Below are 23,074 nucleotides of genomic sequence, written 5' to 3'. Positions count from 1 at the left end.
CAAGAGTATTGAAAGTCAAAGAGATCTAGGAGTACAGGTCCACAGATCACTGAAAGGGGCTACACAGGTGGAGAAGGTAGTCAAGAAGGCATACGGCATGCTTGCCTTCATTGGCCGGGGCATTGAGTATAAGAATTGGCAAGTCATGTTGCAGCTGTATAGAACCTTAGTTAGGCCACACTTGGAGTATAGTGTTCAATTCTGGTCGCCACACTACCAGAAGGATGTGGAGGCTTTAGAGAGGGTGCAGAAGAGATTTACCAGAATGTTGCCTGGTATGGAGGGCATAAGCTATGAGGAGCGATTGAATAAACTCGGTTTGTTCTCACTGGAACGAAGGAGGTTGAGGGGCGACCTGATAGAGGTATACAAAATTATGAGGGGCATAGACAGAGTGGATAGTCAGAGGCTTTTCCCCAGGGTAGAGGGGTCAATTACTAGGGGGCATAGGTTTAAGGTGAGAGGAGCAAAGTTTAGAGTAGATGTACGAGGCAAGTTTTTTACGCAGAGGGTAGTGGGTGCCTGGAACTCACTACCGGAGGAGGTAGTGGAGGCAGGGACGATAGGGACATTTAAGGGGCATCTTGACAAATATATGAATAGGATGGGAATAGAAGGATACGGACCCAGGAAGTGTAGGAGATTGTAGTTTAGTCGGGCAGTATGGTCGGCACGGGCTTGGAGGGCCGAAGGGCCTGTTCCTGTGCTGTACATTTCTTTGTTCTTTGTTCTTTGTTCTTTGACAGCATCTTCGATATTATCTCACATCTGTACCATCTGTTTGCCCTTCTGTCAGTATAAACAGTTTTGTTTCTAATTCACTCTCTCAAAATCCTCAGGACTTTGGACACCTTTACTAAATCTCCCCTTAACTCTCGCTGGTCTAAGGAGAACAATCCCAGCTCCTCTCACCTCTCTATGTAACTGAAGTCGTCTAATCCTGCTCCCATCCTCGTGCACCTTCCAGTCCCATGACCGCTAACATGTACAAGGAAAAGGGCAGCAGATACTTGGGAACACCACCACCTGCAAGTTCCCCTCCCAAGTCACTCACCACCCTGACTTGGAAATATATCGCCGTTCCTTCACTGTCACTGGGGCAAAATCCTGGAACTCCGTCCTTGACAGCACAGTGGGTGTACCTACATCACAGCGGTTCAAGAAACTAGCTCACCACCTCCTTCCCAAAGGCAATAAGGAATGAGTAGTAAATGCTGGCCTCGCCAGCAAAGCCCACATCCCATGAAAGAATACATTTAAAAATATTGCCAACACAACTAACTCACGGAGTGGACCAACCCACTACTTCTTGACATAGTTACGACAATCCTGCTTCCTACCCTGGATTTTAAAGACAAAAAATAAATTGAACTGAAATCTACTTTTAATAGTTGTCAAGGTTTTCATTTCCATTTCCTTGTGAATCTGCATATTGTTAACAACATGTTGCTTTTATATAATGCACTCTAGTGGTACACAAAGTCATAGAGATTTAAAGCACAGAAAGAGGTCCTTCAGCACATTGGGCGGGGTTCTCCCATCCCACGGCAGAGTGTCCAGACCGTCGTAAATGCCATCGTGTTTTACGACGGCGTGAACGGGCCGCTGCCAGGACTAATTCTGGCCCCTACAGGGGGCCAGCACGTAGCTGGAGCGGTTCGCGCTGCTCCAGCTGCCGATCCCGGCGCGAACTGGGCGCCGCGAGATCCGCGCATGCGCAGTGGCCTCCTTCAACGTGCCGGCCCGGACGCAACATGGCGCAGGACTACAGGGGCTGGCGCGTAGGAAAGGAGGCCCCCAGCCAGAGAGGCCCGCCCGCCAATCGGTGGGCCCCGAACGCGGGACAGGCCGCAACAGAGGCCCCCCCCCCGGGGTCGGTGCCCCGCTGCCCCCCCCCCCCCCCCCCCCCCCCACAGGCCGCCACCCGACCCTTCCACGCCGAGTTCCCGCTGGCTGAGGGCAGGTTAGAACAGCGCTGGGACTCAGCATTTCCACGACGGCCACTCGGCCCACCGCATAGAGCGGCCCACAGTCAACGCTGCGCCAAACACGCCGGTGCCAATGGCGCCGATTCTCCGCTCAGCGGCGAATCGCGTGCCGGCGTCGGGGCGGCGTGGCCCGGTGGCGAGGATTCTCCGGCCCGGCCCTGGGCTGAGAGAATCCTGCCCATTGTGTCTGTGCTGCCCATCGAGCACCTAGCTATTCTGATTCCATTTTCCAGTCATTGGTCCATAGCCTTGTATGCTACGCTGTTTCAAGTGCTCATCTAAATGCTTCTTAAATGTTGTGAGGTTTCCCGCCTCTACCACCTTTTCAGGCAGCAAGTCCAGATTCCCATCACCCTCTGTGTGAAAAAGGTTTTTCTCAAATCCATTCTAAAGCTCCTGTGCATCACCATAAATCTACGCCCCTTGGTTATTGACCCCTCCGCTGGGGGGGGGGAAAGGTTTCTTCCTATCGACCCTATCTCTGTCTTTCATAATTTTGTACACCTCAATCAGATCCCCCCTCAGCCTTCTCTGCTCTAAGGAAAACAACCCCAGTTTAACCAATCTCCCTTCGTAGTTTGGGTTAAATCCCTCTTCCAAACAACCCCCAAAGCCCCTCGACCAGCTGTAGAATCTTTGACATCATGGATTACCAGGTGAACTCTGAATCCAGTGTTCAATTGTGGAAAATGGAAGTTGCCATGCAGCCACATGGTCAGCGATATTTTGTTCAGCCACTGGGGGGCACTATTGGGAAACAAGGAAGGGAGATGGCGGCAAGGTGGACACACCAGTCGGAATTTCTTCACTAGTAGATCCACGGGGAGATGGAAGATCTCTCACCCTGTGCCTTTCTCTGAATTAGTGCGTTGGTCTGAGCTAAAGGTTGCACAGTGGTAATGTTTAAAAGCAAAATATTGATTCTGGAAATTGTTTTCAAGTAATTCAGCAAAATTCAAAAACTCTTTGAAAGATGTGACAAAAACTATAGCCTTGTATATTCCCTGTACATCAGCCTAAAACTAGCAATGTTGTTCCTCACAGGAGGCGATAGGGTGGCGTAATGTCACACGACTTCTTGTGTACACTTCCGACGATGGATTTCATTTTGCTGGGGATGGGAAACTTGGAGCGATCCTGACCCCAAATGATGGCCGATGCCATCTTAATAAAATGGGCATTTATGAAGATAACACTAAATATGTGAGTACAACTTTCCTATTGGTTGTTGGTGTGAACATAATCGTCTTGCTCAACACAAGGGTGTGGCCTAAATATTCCCATCTGGAAACTACCCTGCCAAGATTGAGACAGCTGTCGGTGTTTGTGTTCATCTGCCTTTCCTTTCTTTGTGCCAAGTACATCTGCTTTTGGCACTATTCCCACAGTCACCACTTCTCTCATCCTTATGAAGGCCTCGCCTTCTCAACCTTGCCTCTCGCCTGAGGTGTGGTGATCCTCAGGTTAAATCACCACCTGTCAGCTCTCCCCCTCAAAGGGGAAAGCAGCCTATGGTCATCTGGGACAATGGCGACTTTACCTTACCTTACTGTGTGACCATGGGGGGCGAATGGGGTATGGGAAGAAAGGTTCAAATCTTCACTCCCTTCACCACAGTGGCAGCAGTGTGCACCACTTACAGGATGCACTGTAGCAACTTGCCAAGGCTCATTTGACAACACCTTCTAAACCTACAATCGCTAACTTCTTGAAGGACAGGGGCAGCAAACACGTGGGAACACCACAACCTATAAGTTCCCCACCACACCACATGCTGAATACCTGATGATCTGCAAATTAGGGTCTGTGCCTGAATGTGAAGTTGAACAACTATTCCAGCATCTCTTGTGTAACATTATTTTATCCCAATAATGGCCTCAGTGTTGCCCAGACAGGTACTGGAGAAATTGCTGTTAATGTATCTGGATTGATGGAACATTGTATCTTCTTTCTGTTGTTTCTTGGCCAGGACTATCCCTCTGTTGCTGAATTGGCTTCAAAGTTGGCTGAAAATAATATTCAACCCATATTTGCAGTCACAAGAAAAATAATGCCAGTATACCAGGTAATCATTTATGGTTCATGTCAACATGCCTGACAGCTATTCTCAAAACAAGGCCAACGTGTCAGGCAAGTAGTCAAAGAACGAGCAAACCAAATATAGAACTATCTTACTCTGCACATGATTTCACAGAAGTGGATCAATTTGGCAAACAACCATTTATAAAAGAATGGCTCTCTGCTAATCATTCAAGGAATAATACCCTTACCAGGTAATCATTTACAAAATTTCAGCCTTGCCATGTGAAATGAATTCAATCATGCACAATTGACTTTTTACAGTTTAACAAAGAACAATACAGCACAGGAACAGACCCTCCAAGCCTGTGCTGATCACGTGTCCTATCTAGACCAACCACCTGTATCCTTCCATACCCTGTCTGTCAATGTGCCTATCCAGATAAGTCTTACAGGTCGCTAACGTATCTGCCTCAACCACCTCACTTGGCAGTGCATTCCAGGCCATCACTACCCTCTGTGTAAAAAACATTCCCCCGCACATCTCCACTGAACCTTTCCTCCCTCACCTTGAACTTGTGCCCCCTTGTAATTGTCATTTTCCCTCTGGGAAAAAGCCTCCAACTGTTCACCCTATCTATACCCCTAATAATTTTATAAACTTCTATCAAGTCGCCCCCACAGCCTCCGTTTCTCTTGCGAGAACAATCCCAGCTTATTCACTCTCTCCTCATACCAGGCAACATCTTGGTAAACCTTTCCTGTACTCTCTCCAAAGCCTTCATGTTCTTCTGGTAGTGCGGTGACCAGAATTGGACACTGGGCTGAATTTTTGCCCCAGTTTTGGAGAAAGTCCCCCGAGCATCTAGATTTCTGGTCTGGTCGGGGGAGAGGAGTGGGCGGGCATGTGCTACCTGGAGTCAGACGAGGTGACCGTGAAAACAATGTAGAGGCAGCCAGAGGGCACAGGGGCTGACAGGTGCCCAGGTGGGCTGGTTAACATGCTCGCCTTTGTGCTCTGGGACATGGCCCTGGTTGTATCGAAGCCAGTAAAACAAAAGCAGCCTTCCCTCACCCCTTACACCCCCTCAATCACTCACACTCCCCATGCCACATCCATGCCAACCTATGCTCTTCTAATCACCCCCATGGCCTCTCTTACTTTCCATGTCAACCTATGCCCTCTATTCATGCCCATGACCCTTTATAGCCCTTCTGCCAACTTAGTGCCAGCTCCTGCCCCCACTTACCACCCTGTGTTCTTGCACTCTCCATGCCAACTTACCCAGTATGCACCATAGGGCAGAAGTCTGGAACCATGCTGAGATGAAATTAAATCTATTAAAGACTTCATTATTTTAAAGAAACATCTTCATCAATTAAAACTCCATTCAATACATTTAAAACCTTCCAACTACTTAAACCCATATAAAACAAGCATTTGTATTCAGAACCGCACACCAAAGAGAGTGAATCAATTTTAAACCACTTAGAGTTGCCAATTAAACCGTGAACTTACAGCATCTTGCTCAACCCCTCCCCCCGGCCTCCGCTGTGTTAATGATAGTTTGTGGAAGCTGTCAAGCAGCACCTATCCCATAATGTTAACCCTCAGAATAATGTCAACAAACAGCTCATGAAGTTGCAGGTGCCGATTGTCCTCGACTGAACGCTTTTTTTTCAAGAAATGTAAAGACCAGGGCAGGATTCTCCGTTGGCCGATGGCAAAATCGGGAAACGTGATTGGGCAGAGAATTGATTTTGATGTTGAAAACGTGGCGGGCGGTGGTTTCACGCCAAACCGCAATTCTGCAGTGCCTCGACAGCGGCATCAATATTAATGTGTTCCACTCTGCATACACTAAACATGTCATTAGCGGGCCCGGCCCGGAATTCTCCGGGTCCTCCGTGATGCTCCGTCTCTAATGGGCCGAGTTTCCAACGGCGTGGTTCACTTGTGCTTTTAAAAATCGTGAAACCGGTGTCATGGCTGCTGAGGGAGAGAGAGGGGGTACAGAAAGTGTCCAACATGGCCATAGTTTGCTGACAGTTGTGCTGCTGGCCGGGAGCTTCTGCCAGAACCAGGGGGAGTAGTAGGGGGTGGCCATGGGGGTGGGCTGTGGGGTCGGGATAGACTGGCACAGAACACCATTGCCGCAGCCGGCAAGGCAGCCGTATAGCTGCACATTCCGCTAACAGCCCACTGTGAACTTAGGGCCACGGGCTGCAGAGGTTTAAATGACTTGAAATCCCCACAACCCTTATCCATTTTTTATGCACATTAATGTCTACTCTTAACAATCCCCAAAGGGTGCCTGGCCTCTCCCACAGTATACCTGACCTCTCTAAAGAACCCTGCTTGGTTTAGACTTTTTCCTCAAATATATAACGCCACGAATTGTGTGTCAGAAACCTGGCTGATAAAGATTGCTTCTCAGTGAGGGCAGCTGCACTTTTAAATGTGGCACTGCCTCTGTGAACCGGTTGTGTGTGAGGGGTAAGCGGGGGGGAGGCAAGGAAAGGGAGTTGTCTTTTTGCTGCTCCCCCTTTCTCGATGCTGGCTCCTTTGGTCACACAGAGTGCTTAGTATCGATGGACGCAACCACCCTCCCCAGCAGCTTGCAGGAAAACCAGGCAGGGTGGCTTTCTGAGAGCATATGAAAGCCATGTGGTTCCTGTCAAATCTCTGAGGCACCACTAAATTGCAGGGCCTCCAGGATCATCAGTGTCAATTGGCCCAATAATTAATTGATATGTCATTGTGCTATCCTGGAATCCTGTGTCAGCCCTCACACCCTCTGATTTAATCAGAGGACAGTAAGAAGTCTGACAACACCAGGTTAAAGTCCAACAGGTTTTTTTTGATTCACTAGCTTTCGGAGCGCAGCTCCTTCCCAGGTGAATGGTCAGGGCAACAAAACAGTTGAACTAATTTCACACTCCTTTTAAACGCATCTCCCAGGAATTTATCTGATTGGACAGAGGTACATGATATGTTGGGCGAGAAGGAGAGGGGTGGGTTTTACTATTGTCATGTGAGAGTATCTTTAAGAAATGGGTGTTTAAGAAATGTACCTTTAAGGAGACTTCCGGTGACGGCGGGCAGGAGGCAGCCGCACAATGGAAGGCTCCTGATCGGGAACGCTATTTTCGGGGCTTTAAGCCCGGTCCCAGGGTCCACGGAGGCGGCAAAAGCAGGGAGAAGGCACAAGGCACAGTGAAGAAAATGTCGAGGGTGAGCAAAAAAACGGCCGTAAAAAAAACAGCTGAAGGTCCGTCGGGGAGTGGAAAGGTCACCGCGGGGTCACCAAGGAAAATGGAGGCTGGAGCACCAGGGGAGGCCGCATTGCTTACGGCTGAGGAAATAACTAAGGTGATGGCTGCGGAATTCGAAAGGCAGTTTACAAAATACATGGAGACAATGAGGAAGGAGGTGAGAGAGGTTTTGAGTGTGCTGGTGGAAGAGGCGATATCCCCGGTGACGCCAACGGTGGCGAGCGCAGTGGCGGAGGTGTGAGAGCAAGGGGAGGCGCTGAAGGAAGTGGAGGAGACGTTATTGCAGCACGGTGATCAACTTGCCTCGATGGGGAAGGAGATGCAGAAGGTGATGAACATTAACAAGGATCTGCGAGGAAATATGGAAGACCTGGAAAACAGATCCAGGCGACAGAATTTGAGGGTCGTGGGGCTGCCCGAAGGAGTTGAAGGACCGAGGCCGACTGAGTATTTTGCCGCGATGCTGGCGAAACTATTGGGGGAGGGGGAGGATCCCTCCCGATATGAACTGGATCGGGCTCATCGGTCGTGGAGGCCTGTACCAAAGGCGAGTGAGCCACCAAGGGCAGTGACTCTGTGCATCCGTAGATACAGTGTGAAGGAGAAGGTCCTGTGCTGGGCCAAGCAGAAGCAGGTGGTGCAGTGGGCTGGAGCTGGTATACGTGGACCAGGTATTTACGGTGGAGCTGGCGAGGAGGGGGGCTGCCTTCAACCGGGTGAAGAGGGCACTGTACATTAGCAAGGTGCAGTGCGGCATTGTATATCCAGCGAAGCTGAGGGTGACTTACAAGCTCAAGGACTTTTATTTTGGAACGGCGGAAGCAGCGGAGGAGTTTACGAAGGCAGAAGGACTGTGGCAGAACTGAGAAATTGAGAAACGGCCATGTGCCGATGTAACCTCATGACTGTATTTTCTTCTTTTTTGTTGTGTATGGGCTAAAGGAGCCAATGTTGTATATATTTGGACAAGGGAAGTGATGGGACTTTCACTCGAAATGAGGGCTCTTTGGGGTGGAGGTGGATATGCGGGGTTTGTGCGCTAAAAGGGGATTTCTGGGCTCTCCTAGGGCCGGGAAAGGGGGAAAGGGACCCGGGCGGGGGCCTCCACGCTGGCCGGTTTAAGCCGGCCAGTGAACGGGAGTGAGGTGGGGGAGGGGCTGCGGACAGGGTCTGAGTGGTCTAGCTGGGGTGGAAAGTTGGGGGGAAGGAACTGAGGTAAGGGGGAGGAGTTTTACAAGAGGCTGTGAACGGGAGGAGTTGGAGACTGGGGGGGGGGGGGGGGGTGTCTACAACTCTTGGGTATCATGTATGGTACTCTTTCAGAGGTTGGATGGCGTTGAGTGTAGGGGGTGAGGGGGAGTGGACTCTATAGGTTAATGGTGACCATGGGCGGTCCCGGACTCCATTTTTTTTTTTCCTTTGTTTTTTGTTTCCACCGTGGGAGGGTTTGTTTTATTGCATTCATATATTGACAGGTGGGCCGTTGTTTGGGGTGGTGGGAGGATGGGATCATTGGTATTGTTAAGGGGATTGATTTTGTATTTGTTACCGTTTACTGTTTGTGTATGGGGTGTAAATTTTGAAGTAAAATGTAAAAATGGAGAATAAAAACATTTTAAAAAAAAGAAATGTACCTTTAAGAAATGGGTGTTTTACCAGTGATGTCAGAGAGTGGGTAGAGCTGGGCTGTCTGTCTGCTTTTACTTTCGTTTTAGGCTGTTTGCTGCAGGGTGTGTTTTAGTTTCGTTTTCAGAGCTGGATAGCTGCAGTCACAGCCAGAAGGTGTATTAGTCTCTCTCTCTGTAATCAAAAGACTGTAAATCGATCCTTTGGTGATTTAAAACTAATAACTGCTCTCAGTAGTGACTTTAACCTGATGTGCTTCTGTTAAAAGTTGTTTTTTTAAGTCTTATGGATGTTAAAAGGACACCTTAAGGATTACTTAGTGTATTCTTTGGGGATTATATTTGAATTGATGGTTGCTATGATGTTCACTGTATGTTTTAAAAAGGTTAACTTGAGTTCATAGAATAAATATTGTTTTGCTTTAAAAAAATACTTTTCCATTTCTGCTGTACCACACCTGTAGAGTGGGCCGTGTGCTCCCCATACCACAATCTATTAAAAGTTGTGGGTCAGGTGAACTCCGTGATACACTTTGGGGTTCTCTAAACCCTGGCCCATAACAAATTGGGAGCTCGTCCGGGATAAAAGTCTATCTATTGAATTGGCTTAAACGTAAAGACAGTGAGGGGTGAGCATATTGTGGTTGCTTTTCAGGTGTGGTATTCTAGTTTAAGTAGGGAGTGTATTTTAGACAATGGCTCTTTCAGAGGCTCTGAAGTTTTTGGGGGTGGAGACAGTCACACGCAGTACCTTACGGACAGAGACTAAAAACAGACTGTTAGATTTGGCAAAAACATTGCAGTTAACATTACCTGACAAAATGCGAAAAGATGAGGTAATTATGGCGATGGCTAAGCATTTAAAGTTGCCTGAGATACAGTTTGACTCATTGGAAATGGCAAAGATCCAGTTGCAGATTAAGCAACTTGAACATGAAAAATAATTAAAGCAGCTTGAATATGCAATGAGAGACAGATCGGGGAAAAGAAAAGGAGAGAGAAGAAAGAAACAAAGAAAGAATAGCCCAAGCAGAACAAAAGGAAAGAGATAGAAAGGAAAGGGAAAAAGAGAGAGAGTTTGAACTTCAGAAAATGGCTCTGAAACATAACAGTCAGTTAAAATTGGCAGACGTAAAGGGAAATGTACGGTTGGAGGATAGTGATGAGGATAGTGAGAAAAAGCGTCATAGTCGAAGACTTGGTGGGGATCTATTTAAATATGTCCAAGCATTGCCAAGGTTTGATGAGAAGGAAGTGGAAGCCTTTTTCATTTCATTTGAGAAGATAGCTAAACAAATGGAATGGCCACAGGACATGTGGGTATTACTGATTCAAACAAAGCTGGTAGGTAGGGCTAGTGAAGTATTTGCAACACTACCGGAGGAGGTATCTGGGTCGTATGAGGAGGTGAAAAAATCCATCTTACGTGCATATGAACTAGTGCCTGAAGCTAACAGACAAAGGTTTAGAAATTTAAGGAAAGAATTTGGTCAAACACATGGAGTTTGAAAGGCTCAAACAAAGTAATTTTGTAGATGGATAAGGGCTTTGAAAATAGACCAAACGTATGAAGCTCTCAGAGAAATTATACTATTGGAGGAGTTTAAAAATTCAATTCCTCAACTTCCGGTGACGGCGGGCGGGAGGCGGCCGCACAATGGAGGGCTCCCGGTCGGCAACGGCATTTTCGGGGCTTTAAGCCCGGTCCCAGGGTCCGCGGAGGTGGCAGAAGAAGGGAGAAGGCACGGAGGAGGCACAGTGGAGACACAGGAGGAAAAAAGGAACAAAGAAAAATGTCGAGGGTGAGCAAGAAAACGGCCGGAAAAAAAACAGCTGGAGGTCCATCGGGGAGTGGAAAGGTCACCACGGGGTCGCCAGGAAAAATGGAGGCTGGAGCACCAGGGAAGGCCGCACTGCTTACGGCTGAAGAAATAACTAAGGTGATGGCTGCGGAATTTGAAAAGCAGTTGGCGCAGATTGCGAAATGCATGGAGACGGTGAGGAAGGAGATGAGGGAGGTTTTGAGTGTGCTGGTGGAGGAGGCGGTTTCCCCGGTGAGGACGGAGGTGGCGAGCGCAGTGGCGGAGGTGCGAGAGCAAGGGGAGGCGCTGAAGGAAGTGGAGGAGTCGTTATTGCAGCACAGCGATCAACTTGCCTCGATGGGGAAAGAGATGCGGAAGGTGATGGATACTAACAAGGATCTGCGAGGAAAAATGGAAGACCTGGAAAACAGATCCAGGCGACAGAATTTGAGGATTGTGGGGCTGCCCGAAGGAGTTGAAGGACCGAAGCCGACTGAGTACTTTGCCGCGATGCTGGCAAGATTATTGGAGGAGGGGGAGGATCCCTCCCGATATGAACTGGATCGGGCTCATCGGTCGTGGAGGCCTGTACCAAAGGCGAGTGAGCTGCCAAGGGCAGTGACTCTGTGCTTCCGTAGGTACAGGGTGAAGGAGAAGGTCCTGAGCTGGGCCAAGCAGAAGCGGGTGGTGCAGTGGGCTGGAGCTGGTATACGTGTATACCAGGACATTACGGTGGAGCTGGCAAGGAGGCGGGCTGCCATCAACCGGGTGAAGAGGGCACTGTACATTAGCAAGGTGCGGTGCGGCATTGTATATCCAGCGCAGCTGAGGGTGACTTACAAGCTCAGGGACTTTTATTTTGGAACGGCGGAAGCAGCGGAGGAGTTTGCGAAAGCAGAAGGACTGTGGCAGAACTGACAAATTGAGGAATGGCCATGTGCCGATGTAACCTCATGACTGTATTTTCTTCTTTTTTGTATCACTGCGTGCGGGTGTAGAGATTTAAGGAGCCAATGTGGTATATATTTGGACAAGGGAAGGGACGGGACTTTCACTCGAAATGAGAGTTCTTTGGGGTGTAGGTGGATATGCAGGGTTTGTGTGCTAAAAGGGGATCTTTGTGCTTTCCTCTTTGGGCCGGGCAAGTGGGAAAGGGACCCAGGCGGGGGCCTCCACGCTGGCCGGTTTAAGCCGGCCAGTGAACGGGAGTGAGGTGGGGGAGGGGCTGCGGCCATCGGAGCCTGGCAGAACATGGTCCGAGTGGTCTAGCCGGGGTGGAAAGTTGGGGGGAAGGAACCGAGGTTGGGAGGAGGAGTTTTACAAGAGGCAGTGGACGGGAGGAGCTGGAGACCTGGGGTTGGGGGGGGGGGGGGGGGCGGGTGGCGGGGGGAGCTGTGTAAGATTAAGGATGACTACGGATAATCCCTGATTCCTTTTTGCATTTGTTTATGTAAACATGCGGGTTGAAGTTTGGGGGTTGGTGGGTAGATAGGATCATTGTTATTATGGGGACTGACATATCTTGCTGACTATTGTTTATTGTTGATGGATGTAAATGTGGGAGAAAATGTGAAAAAGGAGGAGAATAAAAAAAAAGGAAAAAAATGCAATTCCTCACGTAGTGAGAACTCATGTGGAAGAGCAGAGGGTTAAAACTGCGAGATTAGCAGCAGAAATGGCAGATGATTATGAATTGGTTCATAAATCAAAGCTTGGTTTCCGACATCAGTTTCAGCCTGTGAGGGATAGAAACTGGGGACATGAGAAATACTCAAGTGGTAAAGGTAAAGGTGATCTGATGGGAGATAATAATGAGAGTGTACCTCAGATTAAAAAAGAAATCCAGGAGGGTGGAAGAGACATGAAAAATTTCAAATGTTTTCACTGTAATAAACTAGGCCATGTAAAGTCACAGTGTTGGTGGTTGAAGAAAAGCAGTGGGAAGGCTGATGTGGTAAAACAGGATAAGACAGTGGGGTTTGTTAAAGTGGTAAAGGAAAGCCCAAGTGAAGCGAAGGAGGTGCAAAAGATTGTACAGCCTGATCAAGAGGTAATTGATAAGAAGGTGCCAGATCTCTTTAAAGAATTTGCTTGTGTGGGTAAAGTTTACTCATGTGTATCAGGAGGAGCAGGTAAAGAAGTCACAATTTTAAGAGATACGGGAGCTAGTCAATCTTTAATGGTAAGAGATGTGGAGTTATGTAGTTTGGGAAGAATGTTGCCAGAAAAGGTGGTAATATGTGTAAATCAGGGTGAGAGGATAGTGTTCCATTATATAAGGTAAGGTTGGAAAGTCCAGTGAAGAGTGGTGAAGTGGTAGTAAGAGTAATAGAGAAACTATCTTGTCCAGGAATACAGTTTATCTTGGGTAACGATATAGCTGGATCGCAGGTGGGATTGATGCCTACTGTGGTTGATAAGCCAGTGGAAAATCAGTCAACTGAAGGGTTGAAGGACGAATATCCTGGGATTTTTCCGGATTGTGTAGTAACATGGTCGCAAAGTCACAGGTTAAGGCAAGAGGAGAAATCAAAGAGTGAAGATGAAGTGGAAGTGCAATTATCAGAAACGATTTTTGATCAGATGGTTGAAAAAGAACAAGAACAGGTGGAGGATGAGGCGGATATTTTTAGTTCAGGAAAATTGGCGGAGTTACAACAGAAAGATATAGAAATAAAACGGATGTATCAGAAAGCATACCCAGAAGAGGAATCTAAGTGTATACCAGAGTGTTATTACCGTAAAAGTGATGTCTTGATGAGAAAATGGAGACCTTTACATATGCAGGTGGATGAAAAGTGGGCAGATGTTCATCAAGTAGTATTGCCGGTAGGGTATAGAAAGGAAGTGTTGCGAGTTGCACATGAGGTACCAGTGGGAGGTCAATTGGGAATAAGGAAAACTCAAGCTAAAATCCAGAAACATTTTTATTGGCCTGGACTACGTAAGGATGTAGTTAAATTTTGTCAATTATGTCACACATGTCAAGTGATAGGGAAACCTCAAGCAGTGATAAAACCAGCGCCCTTAATACCCATTCCAGCATTTGAGGATCCTTTTACAAAGGTCCTAATTGATTGCGTAGGACCGCTTCCTAAAACGAAAAGTGGGAATCAATATCTTTTGACTAGAATGGATGTGTCTACTAGGTTTCCAGAGGCCATTCCAGTACGTAATGTTACAGCTAAAAAGATTCTGGAGGAATTTCTTAAAGGATAGGGAAAAGGTGAAAAATAAAACCATCTTGAAGTTGATGGTTTATTTATTTTTTCTTGGGGGAGGTGTCATGTGAGAGTACCTTTAAGAAATGGGTGTTTAAGAAATTTACCTTTAAGAAATGGGTGTTTATCGGTGATGTCAGAGTGTGGGTAGAGCTGGGCTGTCTGTCAGCTTTTTACTTTCGTTTTAGGCTGTTTGCTGCAGGGTGTGTTTTAGTTTCGTTTTCAGAGCTGGATAGCTGCAGTCACAGCCAGAAGGTGTATTCGTTTTTCTCTCTGTAATCTAAAAACTGTAAATCGATCCTTTGGTGATTTAAAACTAATAACTGCTCTCAGTAGTGGCTTTAATCTGAGGTGCTTCTTTAAAAGTTTTTTTTCAAGTCTGGATGTTAAAAGGACAGCTTAAGGATTACTTAGTGTTGTATTCTTTGGGGGTTATATTTGAATTGATGTTTGCTAAGATGTTCACTGTATGTTTTAAAAAGGTTAACTTGAGTTCATAGAATAAACATTGTTTTGCCTTAAAAAATACTTGTCCATTTCTGCTGTACCACACCTGTAGAGTGGGCCGTGTGCTCCCCATATCACAATCTATTAAAAGTTGTGGCTCAGGTGAACTCCATGATACACTTTGGGGTTCTCTAAACCCTGGCCCATAACACTATCATCAAAAACTATTCAAGGCATCCATGAATAATGGAGTCCAAGTCACTACAGGATTTCCCTTGTACCTATCCATGTTAAGGCAGCTTTCTGGGATGTCAGGGAGAAGGTACACACCCATATTTAAATATTTCAGCTTCCCACTTGAAGCATCACTGCTCCTGTAATTGCCGAGAATTAACTTTTTTAAAAACACAGCAACGTTGTGACATGATTAAAGTAACAAAAATCATCTGTTTTCGTTTCATTCCAGGAACTGAGCAAAATGATTCCAAAGTCTGCGGTGGGTGAGTTGAAGGAGGATTCCAGTAATGTGGTTCAGCTGATAACAGATGCCTATAATGTACGTTCTATTCAGTGAGAAGTTGAATCCATTTTAGTTTTGCTTGCTCAGAATACATTGTTTAGAAACACACCGGTAATGAGTAGGTCATGCTACCATGTCGTATTCTCAGTTCAGTATTGCTGAAAAAAGACTGTCAAAATTTTTTGTCTTGCACACATCAGGAGAGTTTCACAAGGAAGGAAATCTGTTGTCATTACCTGGCCTGGCCGACATGTGACTCCAGATCCACAATAATGTGGTTGACTCTTAAAAGCCCTCAGGAATGGGCAATAAATGTTGGCCCAGCCAGTGATACCCACATCCCTAAACAATTTTTTTTTTTAAGTGCTGATTGGTTGGCAAGCAGACTCTGATTGGTAGGGGCACTGCCAAGGTGAATATGACAATTTGCTGATAATTGACAGTTAACTGTCGAGCTTTGCTTCAATTCAAACCAGGCAGGTTGACTTTGATTGGTCAAGGGATTACCCTGGGGAATGAACCAGGGAATGGCTGTCACCTATTAGTTCAGTCACAAAAGCTGCAATGTGTGGACATGTTCCTTCTGTCAGCAAAGGAAGGGGCCTATATGTGTGAATATATGTATTGTTCACTTTGAACTTTGATATTCTTGCGAATTGTTCTGAAGCATGTAAGGTGAAAAGCTTCAACAGCATCTGTCTTTTTTCAGCAATGCTCAACTTCTGTACTGCCAAACGACTATTCTCAGTTCATTGATTAATTTATCTTCTGCAGAATTTATCTTCAACCGTGATTTTAGCACACAAAAACCTGCCAGCTGGAGTTCGGATCTCTTACACGTCACACTGCAGTGACGGAGAGACCCACAGTGATAAGGAGGGAACCTGTTCAAATGTGAAGATTAATACGGAGGTGAGTTCAAACTGAGAGTCTTAATGGTGGTCCCTGAGCTGTGTGGGTCCATAGCCCCCACTCTCACACCAAAATAAATTCTAGGTTGAAAGAAGTAGGGGCAACGTATAAAATTGGCTTGGCGACCGAAGCCAAAGGGTGGTTGTGGAGGGGTGTTTTTCAAACTGGAGGCCTGTGACCAGCGATGTGCCTCCAGGGATCAGTGCTGGGTCCACTGTTATTTGTTATATATATTAATGATTTGGATGAGAATATAGGAGGCATGGTTAGTAAGTTTGCAGATGACACCAAGATTGGTAGCATAGTGGATAGTGAAGAAGGTTATATAAGATTGCAACAGGATCTTGACCAATTAAGGGGCTCTTCAGAGAGGCTTGAGGAAAGGTGGGGGATGTTTGTGACCGTGTTTGAGGGGCTGTTTGTCGCGGGGGGAGGTAAAAAGGGGAAATATCTGTACAGGCTATATAGTTGATTATTGAGAAGCATGTTTCCCAGGGTGTTTATTCGCTGTAACCTATTTTGATGCATGTTTGTAATTAAATACATTTTTGCCGTTCATCGATTTTCTAGGGGAAAATTAAAATGTCAGCAGCAGCAGCAATCCGTAGGGGGGTGGGGGGTGGGGGGGGGGGGGGATGAGTGCTTCATTGGGATGGTGTGGGAAGACTGAGTCGCGTGGGGTAATGTCTATTTAATTGTTATTGTATATTTTCTTTTTGCACTATGTTAATGTTCACTCTAGTTTGTTTTGTTATTATTGTTACTACTGTTTTATTATGAAAATTCTGCAAAAGCTTAATAAAAATACTTTTTAGAAAAAAATAAAATACATTTTTAAAAAAAATAATGAGGAGCAGAGATAAGGTAGATAGTCAACATCGTTTCTCAAAGGTAGAGGAGCCTAGAACTAGAGGGCATAGGTTTAAGGTGAGAGGGGAGAGATACAAAAGAGACCAGAGGGCAAATTTCTTCACACAGAGAGTGGTGAGCATCTGGAACGGGCTGTCAGAGACAGTGGTAGAGACGGGTGCAATTTTGTTCTTTAAAAAGCAGTTAGACGGTTACAAGGGCAGGATGGGTATAGAGGGATATGGGCCAAATGCCAGCAAGTGTGACTAGCTCAGTGATAGAAACTGGACGGTCTGGACAAGCTGGACTGAAGGGCCCGTTTCCATGCTGTAAACATCTATCAATTCAATGTGGGGCTGTTCCAACCAAGGAGCTCATATTCTGTGGGGCTTTTGTCGTTCTCCTTCTGGGGTCTCTATCCATAAGGTCATTAAAGAAGCCTCAAACTAATATCCTTCATTAATGTTGATGCTGAAGAATTAGTTACTGGACACATTGAACAGGTGTCTCTCCAAAACAGTGGTCAGATTGTTTTTAAATCATTTTGTACATCACTGCCAGGTAAAGCAAATCTAGATGTAGAAGCCAAGTTAGTAACAGCCATTCTGAATTTATGGACAGAACATTAAAAACTCTTCCCCCCCTCCTCCCCACCACCACCACCACCACCACCACCACCAGCAGGATAGTAAATGGAGGAGCCCATAAAGTTCACCAGGTGCCCTTCCTCCACCTTCCTGCCCACCACCGATCTGTAGGAAGTTTATCGGGGCCGGGCAAAATCTGTGGAAGCCCGTCCGCTTCTGCCCCAATTGAGGGCCTGAAGTGGTCAATTATGACCCACTGAAGGGTTGTTTCCTTGCCTGGTTGCAATTTTGAGGCCGATGGGAGGTTATGGACGGGGTATACTTGCAGATAAGCCAGCATGGGCCTGGCACAGGAAAAGGGGTGATGGGAGCTTCCATCATTGGCCCCCTTTCCTGATTGGTTACCCCTCCACCTCCCCATTTGCCTCTCCAACCCTCACTTTATCAACATGACCCCCATCCCTTCTCACACCCCTCCCCGCCCACCGCAACGAGAATACCCTTTCTCCCCACTGTGGCCCCCCCACCCAGAATTCAGCATTGTACTGGGCTCCCGTCATTTCGACTCTTTGGACTAGCTGTAGTCCCAACAGTGGCCACCATCTTAAAAAGGTCATGCCTTATATCCAGAAAAGAAAGCAGGCCTAAATGGACAACAAGTAGCACATACCTCCTGTAGAAGGTAAAAAGCATACATGTCAACCTACAAGATGGAAATAGAGGTGAGGTCTTCAACAGCGGGCCAATGGAGACAGGCATTTCCAGTTATCGATTGATTGTGAGCATAATATACAAAACCTGACAGTGGCAATTGTGGCTTTCTTTTTCTAGATAAGTTTCACAATCACAGTGACTGCAGACAAGTGCCTCGCCAAAACAGAGTCCTTTGAGATCAGACCCTTGGGTTTCACGGAGAAGTTGGAAATTTCACTGCAAATGCGGTGTGACTGTAAATGTGATGACAAGCCTGAATTGTCCAGTCACTGCAACAACAAGGGTAGAGTCAAGTGTGGTGTATGCAGGTAAAATACTGGTACTAAAATTCCTTAAATCTCTTTTGTCTCCCTTGATGAACACTTCTTTTCCTTTCAACAATTCTGAGGCCGTGATAAACTCACGACAACCTTTTGGTCAATGTTTTAATACTTGACTTACGCAAAAGTTTATTTGGCAATGTTCCGATGGAAAGTGCCTTGGAACATGTTGCTACATTAAAGGTGCCATATAAATGCACACTGTTGTTGACTGTGCCAGCGCTGCTCCCTGTATATGTGGAGGGTGTGCTCGCTCTGGAAATGATACAAGGAGAAAGTGATGGTGGTGGTGGTGGTGGGGAGGAGGGGGGGAAGAGTTTTTAATGTTCTGTGATCCCTCTCATTCTATGGCTTCAATCTCTCTCTCTTTGCAAACCTTGTTTTCACACTTACTCCATTCTGTTGCCATGGTTATTGGTCCTCTGAAGCTCATTTCAAAAATTCAAAAATATTCAAAAACAAAGATTCAAAAACAGCTTCTTCCCCGCTGTTACCAGACTCCTGAATGACCCTCTTATGGACTGAACTGATCTCTCCGCGCATCGTCTCTACTGTTGTAGCACTACACTCCGTATGCTTCACCCAATGTTGATGTCTATGTATTAACATTGTGTATGTATCATATGTCCTATGTTTTTCATGTATTGAACAATCTGCCTGGACTGTATGCAGAACAATACGTTTTACTGCACCTTGGTATACGAGACAATAAATCTAAATCTAAACCATTTTAAACTCAAAATATCTTGTCCTCCCTATCATCTTCCTCCTCCCTACATCCTTCCCCCTCCAGCAGGTACTGGGCCCTAAGAGGATCATGGACTTCAATTGGGATTAATCCATGATTAAACTTCGCCAAGTACCGTAGTGGTTTGCTGTTAATTTCTACATTGTGAGGGCAACACGGTAGTGCAGTGGTTAATACTGCGGCCTTACGGCGCCGAGGTCCCAGGTTCGATCCTGGCTCTGGGTCACTGTGTGGAGTTTGCACATTCTCCCTGTGTTTGCGTGGGTTTCACCCCCACAACCCAAAGATGTGCAAGGTAGGTGGATTGGCCACTTTAAATTGCCCCATAATTGGGAAAAATGAATTGGGTACTCTAAATTTAATTTTTTTTAAAAAAAACTTCTACAGTGTGGCTGACCACGAAACCCGTCCATTCCTACCGCTGGCCATCTGACGTATTGGAGGATTTACAGGCTGGGAATCAACCTGGTTAACAGTGTTATGAACACACCTTCCAGAGTCATCAAGCCCTGAAGTGTCACTTGAACAAGGAGATTCTGGCCTTCAGGCAGGGATCACGATCACTGCGCCATAAGACTTCCTGCCGCTCCCGCGTCCCATCCCAAAACATCCTCACTGCGCTGAAATCATATATTGGTGCACTGCCACCTTCTTTCACTTATTCCTTTGTGCATTCTTCCTCAGGATTGCAAAATTGCAAGTCCTTAGACATTCTCGTATAAATCAAAAGATTCTAAAATCTAAGCTCAGCACTGCCTTTTTAAGTTTGTCTTTTTTTCAATCTTAGTGCTGGCGTAGAATCTGACCATTCAGGCTTATTTGAAATGCAAAGCCAAAATGAAGTGGAAAGTTTATACCAAGGCCAGACGCCATCCTGCAATCCCTTCAAACTCTCTCTGCGTGCTGTGGAAAAGTTCTTGGCCCTTGGTCTGATCGCTCGGTAAAAGTACACTTGCGATTTGGAAGTCAGTACGTGGCGGATACAACCATCCAGTCCATTCCCCAAATGGTCTCCCTTAGTACGGGTGTTCAGGCAATAATTATTCAGTTTGATTGCTCTCTCTCTCTCTCTCCTCTCGAAGATCATGAAACCCAAGTTCAATCTTTCCTTACCCAACGTCTACACAAACATTTCTCAAACCATCACAATCCAAGCCTGATTTCTTATCTAGAACCCAGGGATGTTCATAGTTAAAAATTGTGTGCCAGCTAGACTCACTTCAATATGGGATCAAAACGGGTGGGCAAAGTCCCGTAACTGGATTTTTTAAAATATCTATTCATGGGATGTGGCTGTCACTGACAAGGCCAACATTAGTTGCCCATACCTAATTGCCATACCTAAAGGTGTTTCGCTCGGCCATTTCAGAGGAGGAGGTAAGAATCGACCACATTGCTGTGGGCCTGGGGTCACATGTAGGCCAGACCAGGTAATTCCGGATTTCTTTTATTGAATTCCAGATTTCAAACCTGCCGTGGTGGGGTTCAAACCCGGGTCCCCAGAGCATTACCCCAGGTCTCTGGATTACTAGTCCAGTGACAATACCACTACGCTGCCTCCTCCCCAGGGATGGGTATTATTTTCATTACCATTACCTTTAACTCATCTTCGAAATCCTGAGAAAGCAATTCCAAAAGTTCATCCCACCGTGTGGGAAACTGACTTTTGGCAAGACACCAAGGTAAGGTACGCATGCACGCCTGCCAGAGCTTCCCACAGCTGGGGGGTCGGAAGGTTACGCCCGTTAACTCACTTGCTCTCCGCAGATGCTGCTTGATCTGCTGCGTATATCCAGTACTTCCTGGGCGGGATTCTCCGCAATCGGCGCAATGTCCGCCGACCGGCGCCAAAACTGGCGCGAATCAGTCTGGCATCGGGCCGCCCAAAGGTGCGGAGGTCTCCACATCTTGAGGGGCTGGGCCCTCACCTTGAGGGGCTCGGCCCGTGCCGGACTGATTTCCGCCCCGCCAGCTGGCGGGAAAGGCCTTTGGTGCCCCGCCAGCTGGCACGGAAATGACTTTGCCGTGCGGCGCATGCGCGGGAGCGCCAGCGGCCACTCGCGGCATCCCCGCGCATGCGCAGTGGAGGGGGCCTCTTCTGCCTCCGCCATGGTGGAGACCATGACAAAGGCGGAAGGAAAAGAGTGCCCCCACGGCACAGGCCCGCCCGCGGATCGGTGGGCCCCGATCGCGGGCCAGGCCAGCGTGGGGGCACCCCCCGGGGCCAGACCGCCCCCGCCCCCCCCCCCCCCCCTCCCCCAGGACCCCGGAGCCTGCCTGCGCCACCTTGTGCCGCTGGTAAGAGAGGTGGTTTGATTCTCGCCGGCGGGACAGGCATTCCGGGGCTGGTTTAGCACACTGGGCTAAATCGCTGGCTTTTAAAGCAGACCAAGGCAGGCCAGCAGCACGGTTCAATTCCCGTACCAGCCTCCCCGAACAGGCGCCGGAATGTGGCGACTAGGGGCTTTTCACAGTAACTTCATTTGAAGCCTACTTGTGACAATAAGCGATTTTCATTCATTTTCATTCCAGCAGCGGGACTTCGGCCCATCCGGGCTGGAGAATCGCCGGGGGGGGGCCCGCCAACCGGCGCGGTGCGACTCCCGCCCCCACCAAATATCCGGTGACGGAGAATTCGGCTACCGGCGGGGGCGGGATTCACGCCAGCCCCCTGTGATTCTCCGACTCGGCGGGGGTTCGGAGAATCCCGCCCCCTGTTTCTATTTCTGATTTCAGCATCCGCAGTATTTTGTAACATAGAATCATAGAATTTACAGTGCATAAGGAGGCCATTTGGCCCATCAAGTCTGCACCGGCCCTTGGAAAGAGCACCCCACTTAAGCTCTCCACCCTATCCCGTAACCCAGTAACCTTGGTCTGATTGCTATGTAAAAGTACACTTGCAATTTGGAAGTCAGTACGTGGCGGATACAACCATCCAGTCCATTCCCCAAATGGTCTCCCTTAGTACGGGTGTTCAAGCAATAATTATTCAGTTTGATTGCTCTCTCTCTCTCTCCTCTCGAAGATCATGAAACCCAAGTTCAATCTTTCCTTACCCAACGTCTACACAAACATTTTTCAAACCATCACAATCCAAGCCTGATTTCTTATCTAGAACCCAGGGATGTTCATAGTTAAAAATTGTGTGCCAGCTAGACTCACTTCAATATGGGACCTTTTTGGACACCAAGGGCAATTTATCATGGTCAATCCACCTAACCTGCACATCTTTGGACTGTGGGAGGAAACCGGAGCACCCGGGGAAAACCTACGCAGACACGGGGAGAACGTACAGACTCCGCACAGATAGTGACCCAGCTGGGGAATCGAACCTGAGACCCTGGAACTGTGCTGCAACAGTGCTAACCGCTGCGCTACCGTGTTGCCCATGAATTTTGCTTGTGAATTACTGTCCAATGTCTGTCGCTTGCGTCGCGTAGGCAAGGAAGGTGTTTTTGTTGGGCGGGAAGCGCAGTTGCCATCACTTCAATCTTTTATGCACTATGTCAATAACCCATGTCATTGGAGGAGTTAAGCTTGATTTCTGTTCCTCTTTCCAGTTGTACCGAAGATCGAATTGGCAAGTTCTGTGAGTGTGACCCTGGTAAACACTCGACCAAAGATCTGGACACAGCTTGCCGGAAGGATAACACATCATCTATCTGCAGCAACCAGGGAGACTGTGTGTGCGGTGCATGCATTTGCCACACTAACCCCAATAAAAAAATCTATGGCAAGTACTGTGAGTGCGATGACCAGAACTGCGAGCGAAACCTGGGTAAATTGTGTGCTGGTGAGTATTATCTGAGCAGAAATGTAATTTTTAAATTTGTCTTTTAATCAATGCTTGCTTTCATTATTTACTTGCACCTCCCTCTCATGGAACTTCAACGTTATATTCCAAATTTAACTGCTATGGGGAAAGTCACATGAACCTCCATCATTCGATGACATAGCAAAATAGTTTAAGAATGTAAAAGCATTTCAACCCAAGGAGCCAGTCTGCAGCTAGTCATTAGTATATGGAGCAGTCTCTCTATTCC

The 23,074-nt window shown here is 47.2% G+C and overlaps 1 protein-coding gene across 2 annotated transcripts in view; it reads left to right on the top strand.

The window, feature by feature from the left end:
• Positions 1-23,074, top strand: part of itgb2 (integrin, beta 2) — a 162,793-nt gene that overhangs the window by 82,219 nt on the left and 57,500 nt on the right. For both annotated transcript variants that reach the window (XM_072482001.1, XM_072482007.1), the window contains 6 exons: positions 3,033-3,191; positions 3,958-4,053; positions 14,845-14,934; positions 15,673-15,810; positions 18,078-18,268; positions 22,592-22,824. In XM_072482001.1, coding sequence (XP_072338102.1) covers positions 3,033-3,191; positions 3,958-4,053; positions 14,845-14,934; positions 15,673-15,810; positions 18,078-18,268; positions 22,592-22,824 — 907 coding nt within the window. The remainder of the gene's footprint in view (positions 1-3,032; positions 3,192-3,957; positions 4,054-14,844; positions 14,935-15,672; positions 15,811-18,077; positions 18,269-22,591; positions 22,825-23,074) is intronic.

This window comes from Scyliorhinus torazame, chromosome 2 (genome assembly GCF_047496885.1).
Source record: "Scyliorhinus torazame isolate Kashiwa2021f chromosome 2, sScyTor2.1, whole genome shotgun sequence".
Taxonomy (NCBI): Eukaryota; Metazoa; Chordata; class Chondrichthyes; order Carcharhiniformes; family Scyliorhinidae; genus Scyliorhinus; species Scyliorhinus torazame.
The sequence above is the reverse complement of the archived record's forward strand: the minus strand, read 5'-3'. Positions and strand labels throughout refer to the sequence as shown.